This window comes from Watersipora subatra, chromosome 2, assembly GCF_963576615.1.
Source record: "Watersipora subatra chromosome 2, tzWatSuba1.1, whole genome shotgun sequence".
NCBI lineage: Eukaryota > Metazoa > Bryozoa > Gymnolaemata > Cheilostomatida > Watersiporidae > Watersipora > Watersipora subatra.
Window position 1 is genome coordinate 26,569,398 of NC_088709.1, and position 27,428 is coordinate 26,596,825.

At 36.5% G+C, this 27,428-nt stretch overlaps 1 protein-coding gene across 1 annotated transcript in view; it reads left to right on the plus strand.

Annotated features, from left to right (window-relative positions):
* Positions 1 to 549: 549 nt before the first annotated feature.
* LOC137388956 (proteasome adapter and scaffold protein ECM29-like) overlaps positions 550 to 27,428 on the plus strand; it is a 63,348-nt gene continuing 36,469 nt past the window's right edge. The window contains exons 1-21 of the mRNA XM_068075467.1: positions 550 to 571; positions 1,479 to 1,845; positions 2,148 to 2,297; positions 2,790 to 2,884; positions 4,233 to 4,419; positions 5,368 to 5,458; positions 5,788 to 5,904; positions 6,119 to 6,204; positions 7,702 to 7,891; positions 8,728 to 8,856; positions 9,423 to 9,526; positions 11,224 to 11,440; positions 16,043 to 16,283; positions 17,315 to 17,403; positions 17,787 to 17,915; positions 20,142 to 20,283; positions 22,248 to 22,429; positions 23,150 to 23,257; positions 23,535 to 23,741; positions 24,455 to 24,569; positions 27,074 to 27,188. Coding sequence (XP_067931568.1) covers positions 550 to 571; positions 1,479 to 1,845; positions 2,148 to 2,297; positions 2,790 to 2,884; positions 4,233 to 4,419; positions 5,368 to 5,458; positions 5,788 to 5,904; positions 6,119 to 6,204; positions 7,702 to 7,891; positions 8,728 to 8,856; positions 9,423 to 9,526; positions 11,224 to 11,440; positions 16,043 to 16,283; positions 17,315 to 17,403; positions 17,787 to 17,915; positions 20,142 to 20,283; positions 22,248 to 22,429; positions 23,150 to 23,257; positions 23,535 to 23,741; positions 24,455 to 24,569; positions 27,074 to 27,188 — 3,083 coding nt within the window. The remainder of the gene's footprint in view (positions 572 to 1,478; positions 1,846 to 2,147; positions 2,298 to 2,789; positions 2,885 to 4,232; positions 4,420 to 5,367; positions 5,459 to 5,787; positions 5,905 to 6,118; positions 6,205 to 7,701; positions 7,892 to 8,727; positions 8,857 to 9,422; positions 9,527 to 11,223; positions 11,441 to 16,042; positions 16,284 to 17,314; positions 17,404 to 17,786; positions 17,916 to 20,141; positions 20,284 to 22,247; positions 22,430 to 23,149; positions 23,258 to 23,534; positions 23,742 to 24,454; positions 24,570 to 27,073; positions 27,189 to 27,428) is intronic.

The window sequence follows — 27,428 nt, forward strand, 5'->3', positions numbered from 1 at the left end:
GTGACGAAACTCCACAAGCAATCTACAAGGACATATAAAATATACACCTCAGCTTGAGTACCAAAAAAGTACCAAAGAGTACCAAAAAATTTATATATCTATTAAAGCTTCATTTCTTTCGCATAATATCCGTAGTTCCTTTTATCAAACTCTCAGCTTTTCTGTTTTTGCTTAATAATTGGAAGACTAGGTGGGGACTAGGTAGACAGGTACTGTACATATATGCACCACCCTATCGGCATCCAAACGCAAATTTTACTGCAATGAGGAGTTAGCTTCTCATTTTTAATTTTTGTTATTATACATTTTTGATAGAGAAAATAACTTCAAACAAATTATCGTATGGATGATGTCTAATTTTCTTCCAAGTTGCAATCAGTCTGTTGTTCAAGACATCATTGTGTAGGTCGGTTTCTCAATTTTAGTTATCAACGGGAATCCCACCGACATCCCGTGGCAAAAATTAACAAGCCCGCAAAAAGAACATCTAGTTTAGCAAAAGAAAGAAGCTTCATCGTGGTCAGATTTTTCGTAAAAGCAATCATCATCATGAGTGAACAAGAAGAAGGTGGTGAGTAAAGAAGTCTGCCATATCTTCACATATTCTGACTATTTTTTGCGATAGTCTTATAGCATTACCAGCGTTTTTCTGACGTTGGCTCTGAAACAGTTCTATTTTGCTGAGTTGTTCCCCGAAGTTTTTTTCTTAAAAACTTTCTCTAAAGTTATTATTTTTTAATTTTTAAGTTGGCTATTTGATAAATTGCATCTAGTGCGTTAGTACGCTGTACTCGTGATTGCTGTCTCTGCCACCGAGAGCTAGCAGATCTGTTTTTGTTACCCTTTTGAGGCTTGGTTTATTAAAGTAGGCCTACCAGTATTAGAAAATCTGATAACATATCTTTGGAAGTTCAAAAACCTATTGACAGTCATTGATTTCTCAAAGACATGGTAAACGAATTTATAAAGAGTTTAATATTAAACTAAATATCAGTGCATATTTTACGCAGCACACTTTCTCAATGATGCCATAACTCGTCATCATATATGTATTTTTATGTTTATTAAATGCTATCTAAATTAGTGCTATTTGATTTATAAAAGAGCTACAGACCTTCTTTGACTGCAGATGGTCATCTAAAAGAAGAGATTGCTTATTTTAGATATTAATAGTTCATAATAAAGTAACAATGACTACTCCCAATAATAGGTTTAAACCTGTTACTGGATTAGTCATCATAGAAAGGAGAAAATAAACAAATATTTTACAAAAAATTTACACTATTAAAATGCAAAACAGTTACTCATTTGCATTTGTTTACATTACTGTTACTGTTTACGTTATCTGTTAAGGAGTGTATCGACTCTGGCCACTTTTGCTACTGAAGATGCTTATTTGCAAAATTATATATGTTTTATCCAATGTCGTTAGTGCCCTACATAAAGTAAAAAATACAATATTTTCTAAATTGTTGTAGCACTGGTGGATAGAGTATTTTTCCGAATACTCGCCACCGAGACGGATGAGTCATTTCAGGCTTCGCTGTACAAGTTTCTTCCTCCAGTCTTGCTCAAAATGGCCAGCAACCATCAAACTGTAAGAAAAAAAGTCATGGAAGTTCTTCAACACATCAACAAGCGACTAAAAAGCAGGCCACTTATCACGCTGCCTGTTACTCAACTGTTTGAGCAGTACATAGATGGTGGTAACCCTATCATGGTGACCAACTTTAGCCTTGTGTATATAAAGATGGGTTACCCTCGACTCGCTCCTACGGAACAGGTGCATATCATTCCTAAAATACTCAGCATTCTTCCTGGCAAACCCGTGTCTCAACAGGAAATGTGAGTGAACCAATTAGGTAGTTATCAGTTACGTTTATCGGTTTTGTGTTATTTTTTGAGTTTTGTGTTATTTTTTGAGTTTGTGTGTTATTTTTTGTGTTATTGAGTTATGTGTTATTTTTTGTTGTTGGTTTTGAGTTATTCATGACTGCCAAATTTGCAAGATTTATTCACTTGTTTTAAAGAATCATTTTGAATTACTGCACCATTAAATAGAAAAGGTTTCAGCATCGGTATTTTTGGAGTTACAATCTCTCTAAATAGTGTTAAATAGTGTATTTTTTATGATTTAACTCCTGCAGGTTCATCAGTCTTATTCTTCCATCTATGCACAATATTGAGTTTCCTCCCGACCCTGCTAAGGGGAAAGAGCTATTTGGTCTTGAGAATCACCCAAATGTGCGAGGAACATTGCTGAATTACATGCTGGCCATATTGAAGATGCCATACAGGTAGGTCTGCTTTCTTAGAGATATGATTTACAATAGAGGAATCGCTGTCTCTTGAGACTCATTATAGCGGTGAGAAAAGGTTTTACCTCCAATAGATGTAATAGTCTCCTTTAGATAGGAACTGTTTGCATCTTGTTGCATATCTTGAGTGATTGTTATAGCATTATGATCATAGCCCCGTCACACATACCTAAAAAAATCTTAAGCTATGCTATCTATCGAAGCTAACCTACTACAATAACTCTCAGCCTATTCTGATGATTTTATTATTACTTTCTATACTCAAATAGTCATTGTTGTGCAGGATGAATGTCCTGTTATACACCTTTGAATTGCTGACTTGCTGTTGTATTCATTCAAGTCTCGAATGATTTTTGATTTTGATGGAAAATAATTAATATAGTTGGATCTACTTCAAGTGAAAATCATTTTAGTTTTTACTGTTAACAATTATAATCTTGTCTACATTGGATACATTTTCCATGTTTGTAGTAAATATTACCCTCCTCCAGAGAACTCTCCTGGATATGCTAGTACGCATCTGTGTCCACCCATGTTCAGTGAGCTGACTTACAAGAAGGTGCTAGGTGAGGGCTTGAAACTTGCTTCTGCTTGTCACGCTGCCACACTAATTACTGTTGCTGATAATACTCACAATAAATGTCTGCAATTCACCATTCATGAATGTCTGCTACATCTACATGGTCTCATGATTCAATTACATAGTCAATGATACAAACTCATTTGGATGAAAGCGTTTGTACTTATCAACTTTATACCAAACATTAGGTTGTTTTGGGACAAAACATTTTAGTAAAAGCGAAATATTGATCTCTCATTGCTGTTGCTTGGTGCTGGGATTATGATTTCACAATCGAGCCAAGCAGAAAGTTTCTTTAAAACACTCTAAAGCTTGCATATAGCCTTGGTTTCCTCGTAGCCCTGTTCATTCATTAATCTTTGAATAACTTGCATAAGTATGTTCTGTGTGACAACCCGAACACACAAAACACACTTTAATCTAGTTGCTTAATTCACTCAAATACAATCAGACCTCCACAGGTGACATTACTGTCAGTTTCTTCTCATGTCTGGTTCAAATGTTCCTTTTAAAATACACGAATTTGTTTAATTCAGTCTATAACCCAAGCGATATATGATAACTCCTAAATACATACTGCAGATAGTTACACATAGCATTACAATAAATGCATTAGATAATACTAGGTGTTGAAAACTGTAGGGATAAAATATTAATTGATAGTCAATACTTTGGAGGTGTATAAATGAGAATGTAGGGTTTATGGTGTGCAAGTTTGAGAGTAAAAGGTAGAGATAGAGATTCATGTCTTAACTTACTTTATCTTCAGTTTAGTCTAGATTAAATTTAAACCAACTAAATTTTTAAAGTATATAGTTAATTTTCACTAGCTCTTTATTTTCATCTACAAAGCTGCAATGCTTTGAGCGGTTTGACTGTAAGTAGAGGTTTGATTGTAAGTAGAGGTTTGACTGTATGTAGAGGTTTGACTGTAAGTAGAGGTTTGACTGTAAGTAGAGGTTTGACTGTAAGTAGAGGTTTGACTGTAAGTAGAAGTTTGACTGTAAGTAGCGGTTTGACTAAGTAGAGGTTTGACTGTAAGTAGAGGTTTGACTGTAAGTAGAGGTTTGACTGTAAGCAGAGATTTGACTGTAGCAGAGGTTTGACTGTAAGTAGAGGTTTGACTGTAGGTTGAGGTTTGACTGTATGTAGAGGTTTGACTGTAAGTAGAGGTTTGACTGTAAGTAGAGGTTTGACTGTAAGTAGAGGTTTGACTGTAAATAGAGGTTTGGCTGTAAGTAGAGGTTTGACTGTAAGTAGAGGTTTGACTGTAGTGACTCAAGAGTTGAGATGGTAAAGGTACTTAGAGCTGCTTTATATATATCCACTTACAGACATGAGCCGTGATTCGGAATATCCAAAAGCAGAGGAGGTAGAACAGCTGAAAGTTGGAGTAGCTCGTTATCTTGCCGCTGACCTATTCCCCATTCAGGAAGTGGTTCTTCATCTTATCCTTGCTTCAGCTGACACACGACATACAGTGGCTACCCTTGGAGAAGATTCCATTCGGAGGGTGAGCAGGTGAGTAACGGTAGTGGCAATGTAGGGTGAGTATGTTAGAGCCGATCAGGTGTCAAAAAGATACTGTAGTGGTGACAGCTAGTGTTTGTGTCTGCAGGTTATTGTTTAGTGTCATTAAAGATGAACCAAAGATTTTAGCAGATTTTGTGAGAAAATATCAGTATTTTTCTATCATTTGCGGTTGCTTTTTACTTTTGAGCTGATCTGACAGGATGTTTCAAGGTTGCAATTGGCAAAACTTAGTCATGATTGAAACGCTCACAAGAAAATACGTGTGAAATGACATCACTAGCTGCTATAGTTGACATAGTCTATTGCGTTCGGGTTGCTGCGTTACGTGTCTTTATTCTGTCGGTCTCTTTACAACTATAGACATCATAATCACACTTTCACTAGATTTGAATGTTGTAACCACGATCAAATTTTGTCGATTTTAATGTTGAAACATCTCGACAGTCAGCTCACCTCAAACAGCAAAAACATTGGTAAATGATAGAAAGATACCGATGTCTTCTGATGATAGAAAGATACCGATATCTTCTGATATCTTCTGATATCTTCTGATATCTTCTGATGTCTTCTGATATCTTCTGATGTCTTCTGATGTCTTCTGATATCTTCTGATGTCTTCTGATGTCTTCTGATGTCTTCTGATGTCTTCTGATGTCTTCTGATGTCTTCTGATATCTTCTGATATCTTCTGATGTCTTCTGATGTCTTCTGATATCTTCTGATGTCTTCTGCTAAAATTTGTGCAAGTTCCTCCTTAATAGAGTCTCACTGAATTGCTGGATGGTTCTGCCTTAGAGTTGTCAAACTATTGTCGGCACTGACTTTTAATTTGATTCAACCAGCTAGGAAGCATGAGGAGACAATCAGACATAGGGTAGGTATGTTCTGTTATATAAATAACATTGTTTGGAGTGTACGACGTGGAGACTATTGTAGTGAGGTAGATTGGGAAGACCCAGAGTTCATTAAAAAGATGGCTACACTGTATTTGGGTACAGCTACTGCAGTCAACAAAGAACGGCATGTGGTGAGTCACAGTGTCTCATGTCTATTTGTGTAATAGAACCATTTTTTATTTCTAGAGCACAACTTAATCATTTCTTAGTGCAGCGCATGTTTTCTCAAAATTTGAACAGAGACCATGCTACCGTTTGAGTTGTGGCGGTATTCCAGACCCCTCAAACCATTTGTGACTATTATCTATATTCACACATATTGATTCATGTTTTTCAGTCATTATGGCAGCAGCTTGATAAATCCATTTTGTTTGATAGATTTCTTTCAACTGCGAATTTGCTACCAAGATAAGTTTGTTGTCTGCTATTACATGATGCGTGCTGCTTTGTGTATTTTCAGGGTGGCCAGGCTAAGGAGAATGTGGTGCTCCCCGCTCCAATCAGGGTCAAAGCTAAACTATTTACATTCCTTCTACGCTCTAGATATGCAGCTCAGATATTTCCCCAGAATATTCAGGTATTTTTCATAATCACTTGTGTCTTGATGCAATCTTACTTCTGCCTTGTTTGACATGTTTGAATCTCTATGTACTGTGTAGAGCCTGTTATTCAAACTGTCGTTGGAATATGTTTTTCTTGAGGTTGAATGGACAGTATGATCATGTTTCGTGAGTAATTTAGCACTATATTTTGAGTTGTTAATGTTAGTTTTTTGGTGTTTTTACAATTAGATCGCCTGTGATGCCGTGGCAGCTAAGGAAACTAAAGCCAAGCTGAAGAAATTTGGCCTACAATATATTGCGAGGATGGGTGAATTGTAAGTAGTGGGATTCAGTTTAATATTTCTCGGCATTGTCCTTTTTCTCCGTTCTTCACCATCTCAAGTCTGTCACTATGGAATGTTTTTGCTTGTTCTGACAAATTATATTTTTGCCAAAAAAGTCTGTACTGCTGTACACTCATTAATGTTACTGTAAAACCCAGAATATCTGTCTTACAGCCTCAATCTAAAGTTCTCTGAAATCAGCCGAAAATTCTACACAAGAATAAATATATTGGAAGTGCAAAAACAATGTTTAATTATTTTCTAGTTTAGTAAAACCAGCTGCGAAATCAAAATGCTGTCCTTTTTGCAGTTTGACCAAAAGGCAGACCTCCTTTCTCTAATATACAACGTAGTTATCAAAAATATCTGAGCTGCAGAAATATGTTTAGGTTACTCTTTACAATACTTCTTTATACTCATCTTTAACTGGAAATTAGGATAGTTTGATTCCGCCATTTCATACTGAGAATACTGAGTGAAATTAAACTATGGTAACCGCTTCATTTTGCATTTGGCGAAATGATAACACAATATCGTAAATGCATTACCGCAAAACTTTGCATAAATGTTCCAACTCCATTATCTGTGACAAACATTCTTATAAAAGTACTAAGGTGAGCGTTAGTAAGGCTTTCCTTCGTGTAAGAGCTGAGAACCAAATGGCATCTGGCGGTAGTTGGATTTTAGGTGTGCAGCGCAGATAACAGCCCCTTCGCCTGCTAACAAATACTACTGTTGACTTTTCATGTTTCCATATCATCCCAGTACACAAGATGGCAGCTTTTAGTTAGTAAGCCAAACTACTGATACCAGAGTCTGGTAGTTGTCTGCTACTGTCTCCCGCTGTATCATGTACCTTTTCATTAATGCCTGTCACCGTAACACACACGTGTCTAGCGCTGTCTTTCAATGCAGCGCACACCTGTCTATTACTGCCTGTCATTGCGGCACTCATCCCTCTGTTACCGTCTCTCATTGTAGTACACACCTATCTATTACTGTATACTACTGTAGCATCCACCTGTCTCTCACTGTCAATTGTCTCTCAACATAGCCCACATCTGTCTGTAATTGTCCTGAACTTTATCACATCATTGTATATTACTGTTAACACTTTTGCACACCCTTTTGTTATTGTTTGTTACTGTGACAGAAAATTGTTATTTCTGCTTGTTGCTATGCCACACACTTGCCGGTAACTGTGTGTTGCTATAAGGCACATCTGTTGTTTGCTGTCTATTCTTATGTTATGGCAATGACTGTTGTTGTACCTTAATGCAGAATATACTGGTCTACTGTTGTCTGCCATCGCAACATGCATGTGTCTGCTGACTGATGTTGTTTTTTGTTGTGTCGCGCACACAATTATCTGTTGTTGCAGCACACAGCTGTCTGTTGTTGTTGCAGCACGCAGATTTCTGTTGTTGTGCGCTACTGATGCACTTGTTTCTCATCTACTACCTTGCTTACTGTTGTCTGTTGTTGTAGCGGGCTGCCGAACCAGCTCAAGGCTATAGCCCCAACTCTGACAACAACCATTAAAGGGGTTCTTGATGCAGAAGAGAGTGTTGAATTGAAGACTCTAGCCTATGCCACTCTTGGTAAACTGATCAGCCATGTGCCTTCCCTTGTCTATGATAAAGTTGACCTCATCAATGAACTTTTCACTCGCCAAGCGGTGAGTTTCTGTAGTCCAACTTTTTCAAGTAATGGTATGCGAGGAAATGTTTTGTAGGCTTTCACATTTGCTGCATGTATACATCACAATTCTTCAGAGTGATATGCTGATTTTTAAGATTCTATGTGCGTTTTACGGTACCCTCCTTTGCTGTATATCTAATTTACTAGCAAAAACATTTTATTGCACAGTTTACTAAGAATGGAGTGCTGTGAAAGTTTTGACTTTTTTATAGTTCACCTTCCGCTTTGTCTCGTCATATTATCTGTTTTTAATTTAAGTAAATAGGAAGGATTAGTGAAGTTGTGTCATCCATGTTTGCCTGTACAATCATTAGCTCTGGCTGTCAACAATTTTGACCACTGGTACTTATGTATAATGCGAATGCTCAACTAAATTTGTTGAAATATTTAAATGTTAATCTTGAAGAAAATTGTACAGTAGATGCTTGCATATCAGCAGATTGAGTTATCTCATAGTTGAACTACAGTGACAGGAAGTGACATCGTAGGTGTAATACGCTGTCGATTCTCCAGCTTATGTTTAGCTACAAGATATGCTATGTTGGACACCTGAATGATGTTCTAGTTTCTTGACTGACTCTTCAGTGTGATGGTTGTTTATTTTTACATCTGTGTATATTCACTAGTCAAGCATGCATTTCATAGCCTTAATACATGATTTGTGCTGATATCATTCATGCCCTCTGTTATTCATCGCCTCAATCTAAGGGTAGCCAATTATTGAGTAACTTCGCTAGGGATAACCTTTGCATGTGTCCGACTTGGAAGGGTTAAATATTCAAAATATTGCTTTATCTGAGACGATCTTTGTAGAAAGAGGTAGACATTAGCCTGAAGACGAGCATACAGGAGGCAATGCTGGTCATGGCCTCGTCTGTCTCTAAGGCTAGGCAAGACGTCAAAGAGATGGTGGAAAAACTTCTGGCCTCAAACATTGAGTCTGTAAGCGTGAATACTTGATGCATTTTGACACCATGTGTACTGTCTCTATACGCCAACTAGCTCTACTGCATTGGACAATTTATGAAATAGTTTTAATACTATTGGACAGTTTTTAATTTTCTTGTAGCACTATTGGACAGTTTGTAAACTCCTTGTAGCACTATTGGACAGTTTGTAAACTCCTTGTATCACTATTGGACAGTTTGTAAACTCCTTGTAGCACTATTGGACAATTTGTCAACTACTTCTAGCACTATTGGACAGTTCATCAATTAGCTTCACTGCTATTGGACAACTAGCTCAAACACTATTAGACATGTGTTAGCTGTATGGCTATATGATGTCCTGTTCGGTGTTTTTGGTCTTTAAAATAGATATAATCGTATTTTACTGTTGTTAATGTATGTAGAATAACAGTATATGATGTATATACTGTGTATATATGTGTCAGCGAATGGCATGCTAAGCTCACACTTTTACCCTATGCATTCATATGTCTATAGAGTGATGAACTGGTGAGAAGGGTCTGTGTACACTATGTACACTATGTATTCATATGTCTATAGAGTGATGAACTCGTGAGAAGGGTCTGTGTACACTATGCACACTATGTATTCCATACCTCTTGGCTGCCGACCAGATACCTTCTCTTGCTCGCTTCTTCAGATCAGTAAGTCATCTATCCTTTTGTTGAGCTTCCATTGTCTGTTGATTTACTTCTATTCAAGTGCTTCAATTCATCTGTTTCTATGATTTTGTGTCACTAACTTCTATGACGTGTCACTCACTTCAGTGATGTGTCGCTAACTTCAGTGATGTGTCACTAACTTCAGTGATGTGTCACTAACTTCAGTGATGTGTCACTAACTTCAGTGATGTGTCACTAACTTCTATGACGTGTCACTCACTTCAGTGATGTGTCGCTAACTTCAGTGATGTGTCACTAACTTTTATGACGTGTCACTCACTTCAGTGATGTGTCGCTAACTTCAGTGATGTGTCGCTAACTTCAGTGATGTGTCACTAACTTCAGTGATGTGTCACTAACTTCAGTGATGTGTCACTAACTTCAGTGATGTGTCGCTAACTTCAGTGATGTGTCACTAACTTCAGTGATGTGTCACTAACTTCAGTGATGTGTCACTATCTTCAGTGATGTGTCACTAACTTCAGTGATGTGTCACTATCTTCAGTGATGTGTCACTAACTTCAGTGATGTGTCGCTAACTTCAGTGATGTGTCGCTAACTTCAGTGATGTGTCGCTAACTTCAGTGATGTGTCGCTAACTTCAGTGATGTGTCGCTAACTTCAGTGATGTGTCACTAACTTCAGTGATGTGTCACTATCTTCAGTGATGTGTCACTAACTTCAGTGATGTGTCACTATCTTCAGTGATGTGTCACTAACTTCAGTGATGTGTTGCTAACTTCAGTGATGTGTCGCTAACTTCAGTGATGTGTCACTAACTTCAGGGATGTGTCGCTAACTTCAGTGATGTGTCGCTAACTTCAGTGATGTGTCACTAACTTCAGTGATGTGTCACTATCTTCAGTGATGTGTCACTAACTTCAGTGATGTGTCACTATCTTCAGTGATGTGTCACTAACTTCAGTGATGTGTCGCTAACTTCAGTGATGTGTCGCTAACTTCAGTGATGTGTCGCTAACTTTAGTGATGTGTCGCTAACATGAGTGATGTGTCGCTAACTTCAGTGATGTGTCACTATCTTCAGTGATGTGTCACTAACTTCAGTGATGTGTCGCTAACTTCAGTGATGTGTCGCTAACTTCAGTGATGTGTCACTAACTTCAGTGATGTGTTGCTAACTTCAGTGATGTGTCGCTAACTTCAGTGATGTGTCGCTAACTTCAGTGATGTGTCGCTAACTTCAGTGATGTGTTGCTAACTTCAGTGATGTGTCGCTAACTTCAGTGATGTGTCACTAACTTCAGTGATGTGTTGCTAACTTCAGTGATGTGTCGCTAACTTCAGTGATGTGTCACTAACTTCAGGGATGTGTCGCTAACTTCAGTGATGTGTCACTAACTTCAGTGATGTGTCGCTAACTTCAGTGATGTGTCACTAACTTCGGTGATGTGCAGGTCACTGAGTCAGTTGCTGGGGTCGTGGTATCAATTACTATAGAACTTAAGTTAAATAAAGAGTTAGCAAGCCTAAAGAAGCTAGTTTATTCAACATGAAGAATTTAATAGGAACTAAAATAGCACTATACTCTATAATAAAGGCTTTGTCCCCTGCATCAGTCAATCATTGTGTGACATTAATGATTAAATCAGTGATGGCTCATCTAAGATATTGTTTATGTATAGCGATAGGTCATATCAGCATTTCTCACATTTTCACAGGGTCCCTGACATTCGGGCAGAGGCTGTAAAACTCTTGCATACAAAAAGGCAGGTTGAGATGCCAGTTGCAGAACATAGCTTCGACCTTGATCTCTATCCAACATTCGAGGAGATGTGTGGCTATATAGAGAAAAAGAAAGACGAGAGGTTGAGGGATAAGAAGACAGTTTCAAGAGGATCGCTTGTCTTAGCTTTTAAACCTGACACCCTTCAGCAGGTAATTGCTTTTAAACCTGACACCCTTCAGCAGATAATTACTTTTAACCTTGACAAACTTCAGCAGGCAATTGCTTTTAAACTTGACACCCTTCAGCAGGTAGTTGCTTTTAAATCTGACACCCTTCAGCAGGTAGTTGTGATTCCTTCTTTATTTACTGTTCAGAGTGAAAGTTTCACCTTAAGAAATTAATGTGATGGTTAACATCTGTATATGACATTAATAGAATGTAGAAGCATTTAAAAGTTTTGGTGTATTTATGTTGATGTGACTCCCACATTACATATTTCAGAGAATGTACAGTGCAATGTTAAAATGTGTGCACCCTACCTTAAATTACCCTTAACCTATATAATAAACATGGCAACTAACACTGGCACTGTTCCTACTAACATGAAAATTGCAAAGGTACTACCGTTGTTTAAAAAAGGATCAAAATTGGCATCTAGCAATAATAGACCTAAATCAATTCTACCAGTTTTTTTCAAAAAGGGAAAGGCACACATTATGCTCTAATAGATTTTTCTAATCAGTCTTTTTCTGCTTTAAACAGAAAAAACATTGTCCTAGGTATTTGTATCAACTTCTCAAAGGCTTTCAACACCATAAATCACTCTATTTTGCTTCAAAAACTCACAGCTTATAATATTTCATGCAGCACTGTCAAACTGTTTAAAAGTTGCCTTTCTGATAGAACTCAGTCAGTATATCTAAATAAATCTACTCTATCAGAATCACAACAAATTGAATGTGGGGTTTCACAAGGTTCTATCCTCGGCCCTAAATTGTTCCTTCTCTATATAAATGATTTAATTTATTATTCGAAACCCTTCTCTACTATTTTGTTTACTGATGATACAAATCTGTTTTTTACTGACAAAAAATTAAATGATAATATCCACGAATTCAATTCAGCTTTAGATAGAGTTCAAAACTAGTGTTCTGCAAACAAACTAACTCTTAACATTGATAAAACCAATTGTATAATAATTAAAAATCATCAAAATAAGTTCGAACTTAGGCAAAATATAAGTATCAACGGTAAACCAATAAATAATGTTACAAATGTGAAATTCTTAGGAGTAGTTATTGACAACTCATTAAACTGGTCTTCTCATATTGATTATTTGAGAAGTCAACTGCATAAAAATTTGGGTATAATTTTCAAAGCCTCAGAAATTTTTCCAACTGACATTTTAATATTGCTTTATAACAGTTTAATAAACAGTAAACTAATTTATTGTTTAGAAGCATGGGGCAATGCTGCAAAGTGTCATTTGAATAAAATATTTCTGATTCAGAAGCGTCTAATGCGAATAATCTTCCATAAAAAATTCAAAGACCACACAGTTGATCTGTTCAAAAAGGCTAATGTTCTTCCAATTAAAGAGTTATACAAACTTCGTTTAGGTATTCTCGCTCATTCATCATTCTACTCTGACGCTCATGTTCAACAACACTCTTGCTACTCTATGCTACTCGTTATTCTTCTTATGCCTTACCTTACCCTAAAGCCGTGGTCACACGGGCACCGAACCGAACTAAATGACGCAAAACGACGTCGTTTTCAGCTCTAAAAAGTTCGGCTGATGACATTTCTGGCCGAAACGAACTATTTCGGTACTGCTCGAAATTTCGTGCCGAACCCTTGCTCTTATTGGTTGGTTAAAATTCTAGAATTCTAGCGAGCACGCGTCACATTTCTTCTTACGTGCGTGTGAATAAAGTTAAAAAAGAAATGGGACGATACTTTTATTTCGTTAAATAAACAACATGAAGCAATTTACGACAAGGTTCACCCGGACTTGTGATTGGGTTGCATAAATGTAAGATGTAGCACTTAAGTTTTGCATAAATGTAAGGGAATGGTTGTGATTTTCTTTCGTGTAGAATATAAGTAATGTGTCATATTCATCCTGATGAACTATCGTTGACTGATTTATTTATGTAAAACCACAGTACTATGATAAAGACTGTTTTTGTTTGTTATGTACTCAGCATAGAAAAACATTCATATGTTAATAAAAAAAATATAATTATGTTGATGGGAAGGGTTAGCAAAATATTTGTATCGAGTGATTTATTTTGAGCAGCCGAACGATCTTCTGATAAATCTGCTGTGTAATTATAATTTATAATTGTTCCTCAAAGTTTTTTTGTTTACAATAGAAATATTTAACTCAAATACATAACAACTACTAATGAAACCGTGTCCTGTCTCTATACGTATGGTATCTAGGAAGCGAAGTTACTTCGGTGGCCGTGTGACATGTGCCACGAACCGAACCAGCCTCCGAACCGAACCGATCCTACGTCGGTTCGGTGCTCGTGTGACCACGCCTTAAGTCTACATCGACAGCTGGACATCGACAGGTAACATACCAGTTGTTCAGTATTTGGAATGACTTACTAATATCGATCAAGTACATTGAAATTTCAAATAGTTTTAGGATTGCTTTAAAGAGGCATCTGCTTGACTCATTAGGATGCTTTTAGGTCTTAATATGTGAACGTTTTTACATCAAGAAAATTGTCAACTCGGGCCTTGCACCTTGATTAGCCCTGCTACTGCGCACGTGGGTCTTCGTCACTCCCTATTATATTATGATTTCTTATTCATATATGTATATTTATTTAGCTTATGTCTCTGTGTGCATCTGTTTTTATGATGAAAATAAACTAACACAACACAATGTGCATGCATGCACACGTTTACGCTAGTTTGCAGTTTTAATTACTAGAAGAGTGAGTCCATCTTTTTGCGAGAATATAAGGGTACATTATTTTTTTGGTCAAAGATGCTTGACAAAGCTTGATTTAAAAGTCGCTGTCATTAAGCAGCTTAACATTGGTCTGTTATACAATTTCTTTTAAAATTTTGATGGCTATGCAATGCCAAATAATTATCCATATTTATAGATTTTGAAACATTGATCACAAAGAGATATGGTGATTTGTTGCTACTATATATTAAGTTTAATGAAGTTTTATTCAGTGTTTTTAACCAAATGATTAGCAATTACCCTTTTTAAATGTTATTTAACAGTTTGAGAAGTTCTTAGCCATTGATGAGATAATGTTAATCATTGGGAAGTATTCCTAATTGTTGGTAGATAATTCTAATTATTAGGAGATCATCATCAATGTTGACACAATATGCATTCAAATAACTTATAAACATGCAGTGGTTTTTGATCAATGCTGATTTTATTTTTATTATTTTTATTTCTTACGGTTTCAGATTTTTAAGCATTTGATTTTGCTTTAACTTTTTTTGATTTTGCTTTGATATATTTATTTTTAGTTGGAAAGTTTTTTATTCCACACTTATCCTTATTAACGCTTTTGCATTCTGTGTCTCCCTCTATATTTTAGTGGTATCTATGCTGATACTTTCTCTTGTATCTAAAACCCTAAACTTTTTATTACCAAAATTTTAAATGGGTTAGTATTAATACGTACACCACTGCTTTGGTTTCACATAAAGTAAGCTTCCCTTATCTTCAATTACAAACATTAAAAGATGTACATTCAGATAAAGCTGTATTAAATATCAATGTTCTGATGACAATGGTATGTAGTACCTTTAGGAAATATGGTTTGAATAGGAGCTAATATCACACTCTTGTTATCTAGTGAAAGATATTAGTTAGTCTACATGTAGCCGTATTGATTAGTTAATCTACTAAAAGAGTATTAAAGAAAGACCAAGGGCTACTGGCAGTGTCAAGACGATTTCCTCACAGTATATTTGCACATGCCTGCAATCATATAATCAGTTGATAACAATATCGTAATCCCAGGTATTTTATTATGAAAGGGACTTCGTTAGTAATATTGCCATGGTTGTAGTACTGCGTTAATGCACCTCGGCTTTCCAGTAGAAATCACAGAGCATTGAGGTGGCAACATGAGTTTGATGACCTTGAGTAGATGCTCACATCCCCCATCTTTCCTGCACTTTCTACTAGGATCACCTGTTATAGTTCAATTCTTCAGGATTATCAATCATTTTTCATCTATATATAGCTTTCTCAAAGTTTTTCCGTTTGTAGGATTGATTGTCCGGGTATAGCAATTATTAGAATAGTTGTAGCTGGACAACGATGCAGACGCAAAGTCATGGCTTACCGCCATTAAAAGTCTATCTTATTAAGCAGCTTACTAGAATTTTCCATTGGCAATGTGCCTGGCTAACAGCTTGAAAGTTACAGTTGTTTGACAAAGTTGTAAAACCCTTTACAGTTGTTTTTATTTTTCTCTTAATTTATTTCAACTACACAAAACACCTCTCTCATGATATGTAGTTTGAAAGTAAGAATGGGAAAGGTTGTTATATATGTTAAATACAAATCAATTTTCTGTCCAAAGTCTTTTTTATTACTCGGGCAATGCCGGGCAGTACAGCTAGTATGTATATATGTATGAGTTTTATATGTATGAGGATTGTTCATTTAATCAAAAAGTTCAATTGCACCGTAGCAGCTAATTTCATGCCTTTCTCCCCAGATAACACTTGGAAATCCTCGGACCCGTATCATGCTTGCTAGCTTACATCTCGAATCTCTTTTATGCCCAGACTAAACTAACTTGTTGTTTTAGATGGTGAAGTATTTGCGCACTTGTCTGGCTCGTTCCTGTGGTATCAAAACACCGCATGCCAACATAGTTGCCGATTGGCTTGAACAAGCACCGATCATATCCTCATACAAGGAAAGCAGAGCCAAGAGGGCGGGCAATGATAAACCTCCTGAAAAGCAACCCAAAAGTGACATTGAGGAAGGAGAGCGATCTCTGAGACTATATGCGCAGCTGTTGATTGAGAGTGTACAGGTTCATACCTGTAAGTTTTTTAGGTGTCACCTGCAACCTGTCTTTACTCTTTTTCAATAAGCTCATGTGCCCAGATTGGAACCTATAAATCTTCTGTATATCACCCATATTACATGACCTTAACCTTTTTTGGATAAGCCTGTGGGTCCATGTTCATATCTGTCAGTAGTTTGTATTCACCTGTATACCATGTACTTTTCTGATAAGCCCCTGTTGGTTAGACTCTTCCCGGCCTTCTACCTGGAGCCAGGTTATACATGAAAAACGATTTTGAAAGATTTATGTATTAAGGCCGTGTAAGTCCGCAGTAATTTCCAATAGAGTTCATAAATGCTCTGCACTTATTTGGTGCTTTTGTTTGCACCTTGTTCCTTGGCACCCGCTAAGCTACCTTTGAATTTTATAAAGCATGCTTCTAAATTCGGTTTTTGTTATCAATGGAAATGTGCTTGCCATCCACATCACATGATGTTTATATCGTGAACTTTTTTAGACCTTAAAAAATTAACTTTTGATTCAGTAAGTAATGAATTTATTTTTGTTAATAAAATAGTATTCATACTGTTTCTTTGACAGTGTATTTTGAGATTATTTTACGGTATGTATACAGAATCCAAAAGCACTCAAAATAATAGAACATATTTTGGGAGGTCTCTCTTTTATTTGATTTATTCAACACATATATACTTCAGTCAATTGTGTTTGAGTATGCCTTTGCTCAAGATGTCTCTAATCTACATGGTGCAAGATATTGCAAAACTGCTCATATTTCTCTGAAAATACTGCCTGTAAAATGCGCTGAAATACACAAAAGAGAATGGGGCTGATTCCAGTGCGCTGTTTTTATTCATTAAAGGCAAGTTCTGTTGGATAAGAATTTTTTTAGCATGATCTTCTAAAGCTAGTGTCTCACATTGAGACAGAGGTCACTCATCAATAGGCTTTCTCAGTCCTGAGAGATTGTCTTTCAGTTTGCTTGAAAAAACAATTTACATATTATAGTTTGTATATCATGTCTCCTCCGCATGTCTGTGCTTGTAGCTGCAGACAATGTCTACTTGCTGCTTGAACTGCTGTCTACCCATAGACATCTGGCTAAAAGTCTTACGGATAAAGTGGACTGGTGCAAGGTAATGCTCGTTACTCTTTCTTTGTCCATTTATGTTCTCAGCCTAATCTTCCTTTCATTAGATATTATCCTGTTAGGATGGTTTATGTTCATGAGTGGAAGGAAATACATGTAGATAAATAAATAAAATAATTAGCCAACCATTTGTAGTTACTAGTGGTTTTGTGTCATGATTACTTGAACTCGTTAGAAGGAATTAGTGGAAATCACCTTGGCAAAAACTAATAGTTGGTAGAGTGACTAGGGGTGGTAGTAGAAGTCACTAGGGGTGGTTAGTATAAGTCACTAGGAATTGTAAGTAGAAGTTACTTGGAGTGGTTAGTAGAAGTCACTTCGAGTGGTTAGTAGTAACTGGTAGTTTTAAAAGTTACCTTGGCTTTTTAGGGTTTGGTGAACCATCATGATGGCGAAGTTCAGCGGTACGCTGCCGGGCTTCTGGCAGCCATCATCACAGAAGACTCGACGGCAGCAGAGCTTGTGCAAGAATATATTGACAAGTTCAAGCCGAGTGCTGTAAGTAGTAAGGGTTGTGGAAGGCATCAGATATATCTTATTATTGTACTTGTCACAAACAGGTGCTTCTCTAAGGCTATATTATGTCATTTTGTTTTTGTTACAAGCATTCTATGACCAGCGGTCAAGGTCATTCATCAAATACTAACTGATAAACTTATCAATTGACATTCGATCACCGTTCAGTTGTCACAGTTAATAGGCACCAGCACTGACCACAGAATGTAAATAGCCGTCAAACAGTGTCGTCCTTTTTTACTTGAATCAGTTAAAATTGAACGTTAAAAATTTACAATTTGTGAGACGGTTTGAGTGATGAGTTTGAGCTTATAAGTAAATTATTTTATTCACCAAGTTTTTTAACCTAAAAACAACATTCTAAACTGGCTTGCTCATTCATACTCCAGCAAGATTGTGCAATTTTTGTGAACGACCTTCAGTGATGTGTAAAAAAGTTCAGTATATGTTTGTTTTTCAAATCTAGTTTTAATTCGTAGAAGCTCATTGGCTAATAGCTTGCTTTTGTACTTGCTCAAACCTCTTTAAGGAAGAGCTGAAATTAACGATTCGCTAAAGACCGTGGAAGCAAAGAATCATTGCAGTATTTTTGCAAAACTTTGATCAAACTGGGGTCAGCAATTGAGGTTGAACTTGAACAGCGTTTTAAAACCATACCTTAGTCCAAACCTATGGTACATGTATATACTAAGGATATATACTATATATAAGCGTATAACTATATATATAAGCAAATGTACTAGGATTGGCTCGGTTTAAACCAATGGTTTAAACCGAGCCAATGGTTAAACCAATGGTTTAAACCGAGCGGTTTAAACTAGCCGAAAAAAACCAGTTTTTATGATTTGTTTTATTAATTTTTGTGAAAAACGTAATATTTTAAGCTCCTAGTGGTTCCTGTGTGATAGAAATGCAATTCTATGTATTACCAGCTGTGTAAGTTTATTTAGGACACATTAGTAAAGTGATGGCAGAGCTCATGTTGAAACTACATGATATCCTAGCACAACAATGGATTAGTGAATTTCATTTTCAATTGGTTTTATCAAGTGATGTGATGATCCCTTTACTGATGAAATATAAAAACCATGGGAAATATACTAATCCAATCATCCTCTCTAATAATGAATGAATACTTTCTCAAATCTGGCCAGTGAGAAAGGATTACTTATAATTAGAAATTAAAACAAAGTCCTTTTGGGCAAAAGCTTTAAGTTTGCAAACTAGTATTTCATTTATTGGGCACAAGCCAAAGTAGTTGGATTGTTAGAATTCAGTTTATCAAGTTTTTTGTGTTTTGAAAAGTTGAAGTTGTGCCTCAAATTTCCAACATGCCTCGCAAACAGGATCCCGTTTGGCAGTTTTTCACTCGAACTGCAAAAGGCAAAGGTTTTAAGGCAAAATGTAATAGGTGTGCTGTCGTAATGCAAGGTCACGCAGATAGTCTTAAAGCTCACGTAGCAAAATGTCAAGCTGAAAACACCAATTTAGACAGTGATGCTAGTATTCAGGTAATGGAATTGAGTCATCTGCCACTGCTCCAAATACTAGCGATGCAACTGCATTATGCTCTGCTTTTCACCACCACAGAACTAGTCACTGGGATTAAAATTCCTACGTATACATAGAGCTGTATGTAATATATTCACTTTATGTGATAAGTTTTATACTCTGTATTTCATCAATCATGTTTGATTAAAGGTTCATTCTGAAATTTCCATATGTTTTTTTCTCTTTTTTCCCATAACGACTCCCACAGTACCATTTTTAACAGATGATTTCACATATGTATGTTCAATACTCAATCATGCAGCTATAGTAAGTGATGTTAATTAGACTTATAATTATAAAAACCGGTTTAAACAAAAAAACTTGGTTTTTTCATAATAACCATGGTTTTTTCCAACCCTGATATATACCATATATATAAGGGTATATACTATATGTACAGGTATATACTATAGCAAATGTTATATATTAAAGAGTTACAGCAAATTATTATCTTAGTCCTGTTGAACTCTTTTGGAAGCTTCCTTAAATGAGCTATGTTAGCTAGATTTATGCAAATTGTCCAGGTCCTACCTAATGCACAGGACCTAATTTGTTCTTCATTTGCACACTGTTTGTACGAGATGGTAATTTTGAACACCCACAAGCTGTAATATCCTTTCACCAGTAGTGGGTAATGCTGGCATGTCTGTGTTCTAGATGAAACTAGAGCAGATGAATGGGTCTTTGTATGCTATGGGTAGCTTGATTTCTTACCATAACCTCCAACACATGGAAGATGAAGCTCTTCAACCTGAAGAAACATGGTTTAAACTTACCTCAGATGTTGTAAGATTGTTGGGTGAGTTAGCTGTTCTCTGGAAATTGTGCTATTTTTCAGAAAAAATCAATTTGATTTTCTCTATTTGTATCGAATTGTCATATCTAGATTTTTTAGACTGCGTTGTGGAATATATTCTGGTTGATGAATAAGTCTGTTGGCCTTTCCTGCTAGAACTGTAATACTAGGCAATCACTTGACTGTATAATCGCTCTTTAAAAACACTATTTGCATATGCGTTATCATTATCAATGGCTGCGCATGGCATGAACCGTGTAAGCAGTAACGTTGACCTTGACATACCCTTTAATCAACTAGTTGAAAACGATGTAGAATGTCAGATTAGTCATTTGTAATTTTGTGTATATCTTTGTTCTTCCTTTCTGACTTGACATCATTTGTCAGAAAGAGGAATAAACTAAACATTTGTTATAATAGCTGTTTATTTTAAACGCAGGGAAACTTGGACGCGATAAAACAGAGTAGATTTGAGCAATTTTCATCTATTTTTCATTTTTAATTTAAAATATGTTCTTCCTTTATCATATACAGCTCTACATGTTCCCATGACATTCTTAACTCCTTCGCTACCAAATTAATTTCCTTACCGGGACATAAGTACATATTCAATAAAACCTAATATTTGACAAGGGCGCGTATAAACTGACATAACTTTCAAGCCATACGATCTGTTAGAAAATTTTTGATACCAAATTTATCAGGGCAAAACTTTTTATCAGTTGATGCCATAAAAGTGCCATAAAATGTGTTGCAGAGTGAGCCCGGACAATTTTTGACAGTAATTTTTGACGCCATGACAGTAAGAATGTCCAAGTTGAACGATTTATCAATATTATTATAGAGTATAGCATTATTATTTCTGATAAAACTAAATAATCACTCTCAGTAACACTAATGTTCAATAAAAATCACCCAAGTCTATAAATCTGAAATATGTGAAGCCTTCGTAGCTGTAATCTGTCTGACACGACTGGTCATTGCTAAGAAGAAATAGTGATAAAAATAGTTTTTGCACAGCGAAACTGCTCAGGATAGGTTGTAAACATATTTTCTAACGCATGCAGATAATTGTTGCATTTCGTTGAAGTGCAGACACGATAAGCTCATTTATTACCTACTCACTAATCAGAAACTATTTTTATGAAGCCTACTAAAGCCGCACCATGCGGCTCTTGGCCATATGCGAACGCTTTGCCGAACTCTACTAAATAGCTCATGGTAGTGACAGCGTTAAGTTAATCATTTGAAATGTGCTAGGGGTTTGCAGCCATATAATTGTTAAGGAATAAATCAAAGAAGTTATAAACTATAGTTAGGTTGGATATGAACTCACTGCGAAGAATCTACAAATAACTATTGTGTTTTCACCGCTGCAGGCAACAGTTCATGTTAAAGCTATACTCTCTTAGTCATAAAAGCTGTAGTGGGTGAAGCATGTCTGTCTCTCTCTCTCTTCATATGTTAAGGATGAACTTGCACAAGATTTTAGTAGATTTTACGAGAAAGTATCAGTATTTTATATCATTTGTAATTTTTTTTAATGTTTGAGGTGATCTGACTGCCAGGATGTTTATAGATTAAAATCAACAGAACTTTACCATAGTTAAAATGCTCAGATCAAGTGAAAGTGCGATTATGATGTCTATAATTGCAAAGAGACTGGCAGAATAGCGACTTGTAACGCTGCAACTTGAACGCAATAGCCTACATCAGCTATGGCAACAATAGCGACTAGTGACGCCATTTCAAGTTTGTCAATTTTAATCTATAAACATCCTGGCAGTCAGATCACCTCAAATATCAAAAACAATCGAAAATGATAGAAAAATACTAGTATTTTTTGATAAACAACTAAAATTTTGTAAAAGTTTATCTTTAACTAGTTTGCCTGGAAACACATTCCTAATAAACTGGGACTATGTAAACAAGACTAAAGTCTCTCGACAGTGTTATAACTTTTGTAGAACCACAGCTGCATGACATTCCTAAGGCTAGCATAGCTATGCAGGTGCTTCAGCAGATCAGCATAGCTGGACCACTATGTATAGAGTATGGCTCAGTAGATGACGCAGCTGAAGGAGTCACCGTACACAGCATTGTGCAACGTCTATGTCAGCAAGTCAAAAGCTCGAAATTGGACTCGAAGGTTGGTGATAAACAACATATCCTGCAGGTTGCTATGGCAATTTGTATACGCATATGCCAGGTGGAACAATGTTTGCTACTGAGCGATGTTGTCATTTATACTTTGTACAATACTATGACTTTTGTTGACTTAGTTGGCTTCCATTTTTTCTCACCAACCTCCAGTCGGTATGAGTTGAGTAGGCAGAGAGATCGAGTTAAGGTCAGCCACACTTCTTGTCTCCATCAATGGTCTTTTCTGGAGATGAAACTCCAACCTGCAGTTCATAAGTTAGGCGCTTTAGATCAATAGGTCATAGCTGCTCTCTAACTGACCTCTATGTACCCAGGACATACCTGCTTGTAGTCTCCTACTATCTATACTCAGTTTTTGTTTGATTTCATCTGACTTATGACTTGCGATATGTCATGTGCAAGGATGGCTGCTGTAGAGTCTGGGCTCAATTTAGCATAGAGGGGAGAGAGGGAAGGATAGGGGCAAGGGTGGGTGATATCTTCTGATCCGCTTGGATGCATTCATGGGAAATATGTTGGGCTTAGCTTACTGAAACTTTTATGGAAAATGTGAGGAGACTGCTAGGAAGACATTGTTACAATAACTATGTGTGTAGCTTCACTCTTGGTTGCAGTAGTCGTAGTCTATCGGTTGATCTCTGTGAAATGGCTTCTGTGTGACCATGAATATAAGATCTATTAAATAATTTGGTTACCATAACTGTAGCAAAGAGAAAAGGTTGCTAAGTGCCTTGGAACTCTTGGAGTTGGAGATCGTAAGTTTCCATTTAGAAAACAATGCCTCGATGGTCTCTTCGAATGCAGCTCGACCAAGGTGAGTGTTCTGACTTTTTTTGCTCCACCTTTTTGTGGTATCTCACGTCTGCGCTGTTCTATCTCTTTCATGTCCTGATGTATCAACATCTTACTTTTTCATACCTTGACTATCTTGCTCATCTCTATGAAAATTTATTTTTGTCTAAAAATACATTGAATTAACACAACAATTTATATGGAATCAGTGAATTTTACCAGTTTCCATTGCATATTGAACATGGATGGGTAAATATGTCATCTACTGAGGTGGTAAAATACTATTTTTGTATACACAGGAGCTGGAGTTGCACTTTACTTTGGGCCAAGCGCTTGTGACCTCAGCTCAAGGACTGGATTGCAGTGAGAGGAGAGATGTATGGACAGAATCTGAAGAAGCGTATTGGGCCAATCATCGCGTAGACAGCAAATACAATGAGATTTTATATTTGCAGACATCTATTCTCTCTAAGTACATCACCCACGTCAACCCTCACATCAAGCAGGTAAGCACACACCTGTCAACCCTCATATCAAGCAGGTAAGCACACACCTGTCAACCCTCATGTCATGCAGGTAAGCGCACACCTGTCAACCCTCATATCAAGCAGGTAAGCACACACCTGTCAACCCTCATATCAAGCGAGTAAGCACACCTGCCAACCCTCATATCAAGCAAGTAAGCACACCTGCCAACCCTCATATCAAGCCAGTAAGCACACACCTGTCAACCCTCATATCAAGGTTGTTCTATATAAAAATTATTGAACAAGCTGTCAAAGGCCTCATCATATGAATAGTTCAACGAAAAGACCTTTTCATATATTCCTATTAGAGCTGAGATCATACATCATGCCTGCTCCATTCAGTCGGCAGCATTAGAAATCTGTTGAAAGATTTATAAATGGAATACTTTAATGTTGAAGATATGTTCAGTAATTTTGACTGATTGTGATTGGTTGCCATAGGTGCTGTCGGATTTCACTGTCAGTCTGACATTTTCATCTGTGGTAGCCTTGTCATAAGTACTACTAAACTATGCCTGCTAGTCTGACGTCTACTGCCATCCAGTGTCAAATACTCTAGCATATGCACTAGTACCTATGTTGATACGTATTCTGTTGGGTACACTGTCATATGTATAGCTACACCCTTGTCATGCATGTTTATTTACTCCATAGGCTGATGTATAGACGTACACAATCACTCTTTGTTATAGGCAGCGTGTGTCTGGCTTCTGACAATGGTAAAGAAGTGCTCCAAATTTGATGAAGTGACAAGCAGGTCTAGTGAAATACAATCAGCATTCATGAGACTTCTTTCTGACAACAATGGTGAGAATATTTGTTTCTATCCGTTTAGACTATTGCTTCAGCTGGTGTGTAATGGTTTGATTGGCTGCGTTAAGGTGTAAACACACTAGGCAATTTTATCGCGAGCGTCATGAGGAGGGCGGAGATATCGCTAGCGTGTGCATAAACACACTTGAGCGATTCACTAGCAAGCGATATAATGGGCACGCCCACAAACTGCCAATAAAATTCCGTATCATTAGTTTCTTCGGAGTTGTTAATAAATTTAGGTCAGTCAATATGGCGCCGTCTAGGCGACAACGTAAACAACTTACGCATTTGTTATTAAACCTATCTCACTTTCACGGATTGTACACTGCCTACACTACAAGGAGACATAAGAAAAACGATTATTGCATTTTTAACTGTAATATTTTTCACTATTTTTATACATATTTTATTTTGTAGTGGTTTTTTATATTTAGACCTAATGTATTAAATATTTACCATTCTCAAGATGGTCAACCTGTGCAACGATTGATTCCAAATGTTGGTTTCCAACTTGGATTTTTTGTAATTTTTGTTTGTTATGATGCACATGACTGGGAGTGCTATTATTAAATTTATGAACAATTCAGTGCTTGTTCTGAAGATGTTTCAATATAAACAAAATAGCAAATTGTCGCTGCTGTACGTTGGTGAACATCGATAAGAAATAATTACCCGCCATAAAATTTTATTCTGGTAAAATCCAACCAATCGAAATGCATCTCGCTAGCGATAAAGTTGTGCAGAGAAAGTCTAGCGTTATCGCTCTGGATGAGCACGCTGGGTGAATTCTAGCGCAGATTAGCGCCACTCAGCGCGATATCGCTCTAAATATCGCCTAGTGTGTTTATACCTTTAGAAGTGATCACTGGGCTCTTTTGTTAAGTATTCTGAGTGTACAAAAGTTATTTATTAGTTGTTAAACATCTCTATTGATGAGAAACCTATAAAGGAGATGTGTTAGTGAAGTTTTGAGTAAGTTTTACTGCTGTTTATGGAATGGTTGCTGAAGTCTTTTTCAAAAAAACTGCAGCATTGTATAAGGCCTATGTGAGCAAGTGAAGAGGTTGCAGGACAGAGCTTGCAGGCAAAGGGAATTTTGTTTAAAATAAAATGCCCTTTGACTAATTCAAACTTACATGTATATTGTGGTTTCTAACATATTTATCAATCACATCAAAGTATATATCACTATCATAAAAGTTAATAGCACACCAACAATATGATTGAGAAGTTTATTTTACTCTTGCAAGTGATTTATATAGGCAACTCCAATAGACAAGTGTTTTTTGCATTTGATAATTTTCTAAATTTTACTAAAATTCATTATAAACTGATTATCCATTATTGTTGAGCATAATTGCAATTTAACTGCTACTATGTCTAAATTTGTCGCTCTCATTAGATATCTGGATTAACTGGGTTTGTTTCAATTAGGGTCGACTGTACTTTTAATGAAGAGCAAAACAAAAGTATTCAAAGGTAGTTCAGGTTATTCGCACTGGGCATTAAAGTTATGAGAGGTTAGTTATTGAGTAAAAGGTAGTTCAGGTTATTCGCACTGGGCATTAAAGTTATGAGAGGTTAGTTATTGAGTAAAATTTTGTCAATAAGATGATTATTTACAGAAATCTATTTCAATAGCTAGTAACTAACAGGAATAGTTAAAAGGCTATTTGTAAGCTTGGCAAGATATTTTATCTAAATGTATGCATGAAATGAATTGATGCTGGAAATCAATATACTTTAGCTTTAATGGCTCCCCACATTGCTGTACATTATCCGTACATCATTCATAAATTAACTCTACATTGTATGTTATCTATACATTGTCTCTATATAATCTACACATCTGTATATTATCAGTAGGTTATTTGTACACTATCCATACGTTTATCTATATATTATCAAAATCGTAAGAGAACCCAAGTAGCCTTGTCTATCTATTACTCATTCACTAGTTTTAGTGTCATTTACTGATTAAAACATTGTTGTGGCCAAAGGGGCCATGAGAATTGTTTCGACGTGTACTTTGGTGGTGGTGGTTTGACGATGAGGATCGGACTGTCCTTGGGGGGTGGCCCTGCATCTCGACACGTTTTTACTTCCGGTGTTTATCCTCCATCCAAGCTTGGCAGTACGGTTTTTGAATTTTAACGAGTGACGCACAGTTGATTATTAATAGATAAATTTTCTGATCAGAACATTTTGATATTTATTCTGTTAATTGGTTTTCTTGGACTATTTAAATAAGCTCTGTGAGTGTTTTTAAAGACAGTGAAAAGGTTTGTGTCAGTAATTTTTCATTTACGAGTCATCCCCAAATCAGTGACTTAATTCCACGTTCAGACACTCGCAAGCGATAACCCTAACATAAACCGCTATACATATGTGATCTGTACATTATTTGTACATTAACTGTACATTATCTGTATATTATCTATAACATTATTTGTACATTGTCTGTACATCATCTGAACATTATTTGCGCATTTTAGAGATAACACAGGACATAGCTTCCAAAGGTCTTGGACTCGTATATGACAGCTCTGGTCCTGAACAACAGAAGCTCCTCATATCCAACCTTGTTGGAACCCTAATGACAGGTCAAAGGTGCATATCCCCTATAATCCTCAGCATATGCCTTATGGGTAACCTTACCCATTTCTCATTTGGTTAATGTCGAACTTGGATAAGTGTATATGACATCGCCGCAGCATCGCTATTGTTTTGTTTGTTTCACTGAAGTTATAGAAGACAAGGCTACGCTTCTGGTTAATGGACTGGTTTGTATGTCGGTTAAAATGCTGAAAAAATATTATTCATTTGTCTGCCTACATATAACAAAAAGAT